The sequence below is a fragment of the Polyodon spathula genome, unplaced genomic scaffold, assembly GCF_017654505.1.
Source record: "Polyodon spathula isolate WHYD16114869_AA unplaced genomic scaffold, ASM1765450v1 scaffolds_3902, whole genome shotgun sequence".
NCBI classification, from domain to species: Eukaryota; Metazoa; Chordata; class Actinopteri; order Acipenseriformes; family Polyodontidae; genus Polyodon; species Polyodon spathula.
In genome coordinates this window covers 1-9,355 of record NW_024475360.1, presented here as the reverse complement: position 1 = coordinate 9,355, position 9,355 = coordinate 1, and the positions used below count along the sequence as shown (strand labels likewise).

General features: G+C 38.5%; 1 protein-coding gene across 1 annotated transcript; it reads left to right on the top strand.

Annotated features, from left to right (window-relative positions):
* The first annotated feature begins 641 nt into the window (after window positions 1-641).
* On the top strand, window positions 642-9,338 carry LOC121312448. The gene is made up of 3 exons (XM_041244250.1): window positions 642-735; window positions 3,924-3,986; window positions 7,570-9,338. The coding sequence occupies exons 1-3, from the start codon at window positions 642-644 to the stop codon at window positions 8,244-8,246; spliced, it is 834 nt and encodes a 277-aa protein (XP_041100184.1). The 3' UTR covers window positions 8,247-9,338.
* Window positions 9,339-9,355: the final 17 nt, after the last annotated feature.

Sequence of the window (9,355 nt, the reverse complement as noted above, 5' to 3'; positions counted from 1 at the left end):
GAAACAGCGCTCCGGTCAGAAATCCATATCAAGTCAATCACCCGTGGCCCCATAAGCTCAACTTTCATGGGCTTTAAATTTCTAGGGTGCATGCTGTCAAGGACATATGGGCAGTGTTCAGGCGGTTGGTGGGCGTACTACTCCCCATACCTTAAAAAAAAGAATATAAAACCCAGTAGAAATAGTATGTTAGCAGATCCTTTGTAAGTCCGCTTGGGACAGCTAGGGTGAGGCAGGTTGCTACTGAAGGTCAAGCTGGCCATGGCGTAGTAAATGAGTTCCAAACATCCCTTCATTTCAGCACCTGGTCTGAATAACTTGTAATTGGGGTGCCTCTGAAACTAACAACACAAGCGCAGGACTTCTTCTATCTCGTGCTTAGCGAATTGGCAGCGCTAGATGGTGCATTCAGTTAATAGCAGGAACGCTTTGCGTCTTGCTACGGTCTGATTACCTAGTGACAAAAACAAAATTATGGTTATCATTTAAGTACTTGACGGAGAACGTAGGCCTAGGTTGGCATAATACACTGTGGTCCCTGTGTGTGGCATTTTTTTTATTTTTTTTTTTGTTTAAAATACAGACACCTGTTAACTCTCCAGAAGCATATCTGTATTAGACGAGAGGACTAATATACTGCAATGTCACACCCTTACAATATTCTTTATCTTTTTACAGGCAGTCAACCTGGGGGAGACTCCAGTGAGGAAACTGAATTGGAGGGCCCTATAGATGGTAAGAATGCAGCATGAGTTCTGTGGAGTACAGCATGTTGTCACAGACGGTTCTGGCACATCCCTTTTGTGCTATAAGTCATTAGATCCTTTTGCATGGAAAGCCTCGGTTGCAAGGGTGTGTGGTTCTTTGATGGACCCAGATTCAGTTAAAATGTGTTTGCCCACTGACGATGGGAATGAGAATGTAGAGATGGGAGCCCAGCTAACAAGGTTTAAGTTTTTTTGCAGGTATCGGGCTTTTAAGGACTGTCGCCCTCACCTGTGATCAGAAACTGATTCTCTGAGAGCAGAAACCGACCCAAGACTGTCACAGCTACTGGAAGCAGGCTGCTCTGTGGGATACACATTGAACATTTGTGAAACTGCAAAAAAAAATTGTAATGACTGTAATGTTTTTTAAAGAATATAAAACCAGTGTAGAAACTTGTGCAAGAAATAATGTACGTCGTGAACAGGTGGAATCTGAAGGTAAAATGATATGACCAAAGAGAAGGTTAGAGGCAGATCTCTTGGTAAGTATCGTGTGAATGGTTCTAGCACGGGCACTGGAAGGTCAGGCCGACCTACTGAAAGTTCCAAACATCCCTTATCAGGCAAAAGCATCTTTAAGTAAACTCCTGACTCAAGACTTCTGGACAGTTGAGAGCGCTATGGTTCGAGAGATCAGAATGGGAAAAATCTATGGAGCACAGTTAATATGCCATAAGCAATCGAACTAGGTTTGATTATAGTAAGAAAAAAACAAAAGCATTTATAAATAAGAAACCTAATATAATAACATTAAGTAAATGTACGAGCAGTCCTAAATTTAAATATTCAATTAATATTAATAATTAAAAATTAGCCTCTTGCCTTCTGTGTATATCAATGAAGTAAAATAGAATTGCAGTTTATAAGAGATTGCTGAGATTGCTATATTGACATATAGAAATACATGCCATACAATAATTTAAAGTATAAACTGTAACGTTATACGAATGCATATTTGTAACCTCGTTCTCACCTGCTTGTAGTAGTACACGTGTTGAAGATGACGTTGGCAGTGTTGGAAGATTACTCATTTTGGTTATCAGGCAGTGTTGAAGATGACTCATTGGTTTTGGCCAGTGTAGTGAGGATTTTTTTGATGGTCAGCGATTTAAAAGCCAAGATCCTCTCTATAATGAGCGATCTTGTTAATATTAACAAACTAAATACCTTTCAGCTAACAGAAGATTACACTAATCATTTTCTTTATATAACAGGAATGAATTGGAACCTGGCAGGAAGAGAGGGGAATGAAAAGCGTAGGACGTGTTAATACGTTAAATTAGATATTGGTTTGAAATAATGAGTACTGAAAAATGCTTACGATAGTGTTTCATATTAATCAACCCTAAAATTGGCAAAAAGCAAAGCTTGTCTTAAAACCTGCTTTGACTGGATTTTGTATGAACAGTGATGCTGAATAGTTGAACCAGCTCCAGAATGTACTGTGGTTCAGAAGCCTATATAATAACTATGGCAGTCTAATAGTATTAATATGATATGGCCTGTGATTTAGTAAGGAAGTGAACTGGACTCTTCAGTTGAACCATACTTATAAAGTACTCAAAGTGGATGTAAATAATATACTATTCTAGGGATTACTGTTATTATCTGAAGCAAACTTCATTAGGAAATACATCTTATCATTTCCAATCTAAAGTTAAACTGTGAAAGGCACATAGTAAAATTTTATTATAACGCAGCATGTCACGTGACAATATTGCAAACATATTAATACTATTGCGATAATGTCATAGTTTCTCCAACTAAACAAAAATGTTTAGTTCATATAAAGATTATTTTAGACATTACAATATCAATTAAACTAAAGAATATAAATGTTTAGTTTATATAAAGGTTTTACTGCAGTAATAAACAGAGGTATTTATTTAAAGGAAAACTGTAGCGTTTAAAAGTTAAATTATTAAATGTTTCTCTCAGACACATGGTATAATTCTGGAAGGGCACTATACCTTCAAAAGAGGTTTAGTCTTTGGCACCTCAAAGAAGGATTTGATGTTCGCTCTTAAAAGCGAGATTTGACAACCTTGAATGATAACCAACAGAAGATGCTTTAAAAAAGACAGGAGTTTGTTGACAGGTTGATGATCAGATTTAATTGGGACTCCTGATGTATTCAATGGAGCCCAGAGCAAGAGCCCATTCAGTATTGCTCAACTTACTAACTACAAGCTGATATGATCTATACTCTGAGGGGCTCTGAAAAACTGATTGCTGTTTGGTCTGTATTCAGAAGTCTCTGCCTTTTGAAGACAGTTCTTATTTTTCAATATATACACTACACTTCCATATACTGGAAGGTAAGCATGTATTTGAATGTAATATCTTTTATATTGATGCATTGCTATAAGGTATAGGATTTATGTTTTAGCTGCACAGAGTGATATATTGAATGTTCTAGAACGTAGCTGTGGGTGCTTTAGCTTTTTGCATTTTTATAGCCTGAAAAAATAGTGGCATAGTATAGATGGTTATACTATGTCTTGTAACATTAATACATAACTTTCTCTTATGGATTAGACAATTTGTCAGACCCCGATTGACGGTCCTAATGACCGATAGATCTGCGCCTATGGTATTAGCGGATCCAACGTTGCTTGTCAATTCCACTAGCTTTTTAAAACTTCAAATGAAATGAGTCTGTGTGATTTTCTTGATTATTAAAAAGTTATCTGGACATGTAGCAAGCCCAGTGCACGAACAAAACCACTTACAGGAGTTTAAAACATCTCACTCCTCCTTAAACATCTCCCCTGAGTTAAAGAGTGTGCTCAGAGCATATATATAAATAAAAAGACTATGTGTGATTTCTGACAATATGATCTGTGGAATACAGCATGTGTTATGTGGAATACAGCATGTGTTCTGGAATACAGCATGTGTTCTGTGGAATACAGCATGTGTTCTGTGAAATACACACATCAATTTAGGCTCCTGTTTCTGTGCAGGGATACAGTGCACAAGTTATCGCCATTTATTCAGGGGAGTCATGGCACACATGCATGTAAAGCTATGGCCAAAAGTTTAGATGGGGTGGTCTATAGCATTGCTCTCTTGTTAATTAGATGGGGTGGTCTGTGCATTAATGCTGGAGCTATAGCTTTGCTCTCTTGTTAACTAGTCTTGTTTTCCTTTCAGATTCAACCCAGCATTTCTCCTCTGAAACGAGTGAGGACCCAGAGGTAGAGGTGACCATAGAAGGTAAGAATATTGCTTATTTAAAAAAGAAACCATGCTTTAAAAATTGGCCTGTGTAAAAAAAATAAAGAAACTGTTTTATTTCCAATCAGAATCTTATATATATATATATACATACATACTTTTTTGATCTGTTGAAGGGTTTTCGTTTCCCTGCCTGACAGGTGGTTAGGTAATGGATCTGAGACTGTTTGTTTCTACTTGGGACTCCCTTTCTCAGTGACTTGGCAAACAATGCATTGCGAGAAATGATTGAAATTTACAATAGAAACAGGGGATAAAGGAATGATAAGGCAACAAATATCTAATAAAATGATTTTCACAGACTTTCATAATAAAGTGGAGTTTATATTAATGATCTAAATACTTCATCAATAGCCACCAGCAAGATGAATCTATGAATACAGAGGGTAGTGGTCTTTAGGTCTGCCGCTGTTAAGATTGTTAAAGTGAAGCTCAGTGTCACCTTTTACATTCATGATATAAAGATATGCTCTCTGTGAAATTCTGAGCAGAATTGCACAGGCACACTTATGTGTTTTGTGTTTTTATGTAGTAGCTTTACAACAGCCTTTCTGTAATCCCCAATTTGGGGAGCTCCGGGTCAGACTTTGCTTGTATGAGGTGGAGACAACACAGTTCAGAAGCATTAAAAGAGAACTTCTGTCCGAAAGGTTCTTGTACGGTAGTGTAGCTTTAGAGTTGACAGCTGCCTGTGCCTCTATGAGAGAGCATTGCACGTAGGTTCAGATATAGACAGGCAGTTCAGTATCAAGGGTATGGAAAAGGGTTCTCTCACTGTTCTTGTTCTATGGATCAAGATGAGCAGAAGATCTTTTGATGGGCAGTATGCATAGTCAAGGACCAAAGCACACCCCAGTAAAACAGGTGGAGAATAGATTGTCCTGCGGGGATTAGAAAGTGAATGGTTTTGTGTTGAAGATGGGCAGCGTTTTCGTAAAGTCTTGCCACAGTCTAGTAGTAATATCCGAATATTGTAACTAATATAACTTACATGTATTTGGATGAAGAAAAATCTGATGTTTGTGTTCGTGAGAAACGACAATAATACCTTGCACTGATATGTGAGATTAAAATATATCCATATATAAAAAAAGCACAGGATCAACACAGCAGCTCTTGAGCCTCTATTTCAAAGTTTTAGACAGCAAAAAGGTTAGGATGTGGGGCCGATCCCAAAAGAATCGATTCACGAGTCTGTTTCTTGCAAGTGTGGGATTCGATTCTGTGGTTGGCATCATAGAGAGTCAACTCCAGCACCATGATCGATTCTAACAAACAGAATCGAATATTACACATAATATTAAACTGAAATGTAATATATTACACTGAGTTTTTATTTTATTGTTATTAATAATACATTATTATGAGGGACCCGTGAATTTGTGTGAAAATTGTAAAGTTCACATCTTTTGAATTGCTTTCAGTACAATCTTAAAGTGGTTGCAAACATCAAATAAAGGTGAATACTTACACAGAACTATAAAAATACGGCGAAGTTAAGTTCTAAGCAACTAGCAGAGCAATATCCCAAACAATGTCATGAAAGCGGAGGGAGCAGCTTTAAAGAGAAACAAACTTCAAATTAACCAAAGACATTTGTGCAGAAAATGTACCTCTGCATACACTTGATAATACGAAACCTAAAGAGAGGCGGTTTACAGTTCTGCAGAAGCATGAACCCCGATTTGCAGCTCTTGCGGTCATTCCTCTGAGGTGCTTAACCTGTCAACAGTGTAAATGCAGAACGATCCTTCTGATCTTTTAATGCACATCCTGTAATACCAACACCACAGCTGTGTTTAAAGAGACATTAACGAAAAGGGTCTTGTAAAATTCTCAATTTACAACCAGAACATTTATTTTAAAAAAAGAATTTAATGTAAAGATTATTTTTTTTTTTTTTTTTTTCTCATAATTTACAAAAAGGTAAGCATATTCCTGTTACTGGTGTTTTTGAGAAAGTACTGTTAAAACAAAAAAATCTATCTACTTTTGATTAGGACTGTGTGTTAAAAGAGAACACATTAAACATGTTAAATATATTTTTACTTTGCACAAATACTAAATTATTACACTATATCAAATGAATAAATATATATTTTTAAGTTAAAATCTTTGTAGCCATTCAGTGACATTGACTGTTTAACAGTGACTGTCGTGATTTTTACATATTTATACTGTGACAAAATCACATAATTTATTATTATTAGTATTATTATTAGTAGTATTAGTATTATTAATCTGTAAGCACCAGTAACAGTTACATTGCTTTGCTGTAATTATTGGTTTCTCACCTCTGTCTTGTGATAGCGGCTCTTTGGCTATTGGCTTAACTGTGCAGTATTGGTCCAACAACAACCTCATTAGTTTGGTAAAAATTTCGACAGGGAGCAAAACAAAGGGAAAGTCAGCTGTTTGGAGTTACTTTTCATTCACTGAAATGCAAATACAATCAGATAACTTCTCCAATGTGGAACTCCTGCCGACTTTTCACCCCGAAGAGAAAAACACCCTGACTAAATCCAATCCCCAGGCCCTGTCTTTCTTTGAATCCTTCATAACACAATTTAAAATGTAAATCAAGAAAAAAAACAAGTGTATATGACAAGGAATGAAAAAAAAGTGAACAAATAAGTAAAATGCGGTGTCAACTTTATGTACAAACAAAACTACGTTTATCTTGAACTGCTATCTGGCTTCCTTTTGTTTTGTGGTTAATTCACTGGGGTAAGTTAGGCCTACACAAACGTATTCTTTTCTCCTGGGATTTTTTTTTATTTTAACCTGTTATGTATTGTAACATCTTGCTGTAAAGTAAAGGCACACACAGGGGCCACGCCCGCTGCCCCTGCTGCTATGCTGTCTGTGTTCTGAGCAATATACTGGCTTTTATTACTTTTTGAAAATGAACGAATATCAGAACAAATGTTTAAATTGAGCGAATATCCGAACATGAAAATCCCATGTTCGTCCCAGCACTAGTCAAAAGCTTTGACTTTTATTTTGTAACAATATACCTTCCCAATGAAAAAGAGGGGTAGGTAATAAAACTTTGGTCTCAAGATGATACACCAGTACTTCCTCCAGGACCGTGCCTTACTGTAACCCCAGCCTTTGAAGTCCAGCTTGTCCTTGATTAACAGTTATATTGCAGACTTCAATAAAACCTGTGCTTTTGTCTAAAATGTATTTTTAAAAAGATGATTCAATTATTCCTTAACTGGGGCACATTACTCCTGAACGAGAGCAGAGGTCACATTAGAGAAAGACTTCAGTAGATTTTCTTACTGTTCAGTTAATTTTTTTCTCATAGACAGGTTCATGTCGGGAACAGAATTAGTCATCTCCAACTGAGGGGATTTGAATTTATTTAAAAGGGCGGCAGATTTTCGCGACGTTTGATTCAGGATGATCAGCCATGTATGTAACACCCATCCCACGCTTCTGTCAGCATCCCTGAAAGGAATGAGGGTGGGGGGGTGAAGATCATAGAAACCTCGTCCCGCTTGTTTGATCAGACTCTCGTAACCCATAAGGACCCAAGTGCTTTTCGTTTCCACAGCCCCGGTGGACAGATGGACAAAAGCTGGGATCGATCTCTCCCTGTGTGCCGAACAGGCAGCCTTTGCGGTGGACTTTCAGCTCCCCTGCGCCCCCCAGCTCTTCAGCAGCAAAAACACCCAGTGCAGCACCAAGTGGGGCATTACTGTGCTGCACAAGTGGTACCAAAGCCACTTCAAGAGCTCAGCCAACGCCATTGACTTCATGTCCCCTCCAGAGCTGGATAGGGTCTTGCAGGAGTTCTACACTAACGCCAAAACCAGCAAGAAAGACCGCTACACCAAGAACTCTCTCAACGCCATCCGGAAGAGCATCAACCGCTATCTGCGGGGACCCCCGATCCACCGCAACATCAACATCCTGTGCGACTCGGAATTCCCCGATTCGAATCAAACCTACCGCGAGGTGTGCCGGAGCCTGAAAATCGAGGGCAAGGCTTCGACCAAGCACACCATCCCCATAGCCACAGAGGACCTCTTCAAGCTGTACCAAAGCAGCGTCCTGAACCCCTCGTCCCCCCAGACCCTGCTCAACAAGGTCTGGTTCTACATCATGTTTTTCTTCGGCCGCCACGGAGGCGGGCGGTACACTCAGCGGGAATTCACCAGAGAGTCCTTCCGTTTTGGCATAGATGAATACGGTACGTTGGCATTGATTTTTACTATTATTTCCCATTGATTTCTGCAACAAACAAAGACATAGATGCCTTTTCTAACCCCTTGTAAGAGGCAGAAATTGAGCTCCCACAGAAGGCAGAATGGGGTGCAAATGCACCCCACAGGACGTCTATGATGAGGTCTTCACATTTCTTAGCTGTACAGGGAAGGATTGTTGGATGTTTTGACTATAATTATATAACCCCTGAGCATTCAGACGTGTCAGTATTCTTACTGCAAGATTTATTTCACTTTTAAAAAACCTCTGACGTAATTTCCTGGTGTACCAAAAATTATCCCCTGAAGAAACTGTGCAGACTAGAATCACATGCTGAGCTCTGCAAGACAGCAACCAGTTTGATAAGAAATACAAGCACCGTTTCTTCAGGGGACAATTTTATGTCCGCCAGTGGTCTGTAAACCACAGTTTTTTAAAAAGATAAATGAAGCTTGCAGTAAGAATACTGGTGTGGTTGGATGCTCGGGAGTTATATAACTATTTGAATGTTCAAATACCCCCCAAAAAACTAAACAATTCATCCAAGAAAAGTTCAAACGAGCACAAAAGAAAGGAAAAGCTTACTAAACTTTCATACCTGTCAATATTTATTTTAAGTATAACACTTAAGGTTATATTATCCCTCAACTAGGGTATTGACTTTAATGTGTTAAGCTGCTTTCTGAAACACCCTTAAACTCAAGCAACACTTGAAAGAAAGCTAAGGGTACATTTTAAGGTGTTTTATGCAACTGGCCACTGGCCTCTAACAAATCAGCGCTGCATTTTAAATAACCTAGCTAAAGAGAAGCATGCACTTAAAGATGTGTCAACCAGGGTTTTAATATCGATGGTCTTCCCTTTCATGAGCACTAGCTTCATTATCACTGCCTCCCTGTGGACATGGTTCTGTCCTCACTGTTTTATACTTGAAATACAGTCCCACAGCCCTCGCTGCTGCTCCGAGGTACAGAATCACTTTCTCTGTTGGAGTTCAACTCCAGTGGTCTGCCTCTAGACCATGCAAGTGAAGAATCAGCATTCATCACAGTAAACAGGTATCCAGTGATAATTCAAATAGAGGGAGAACGAGGTAAGAACATTGATTTTAAAGACTTGGTTACACATACAAA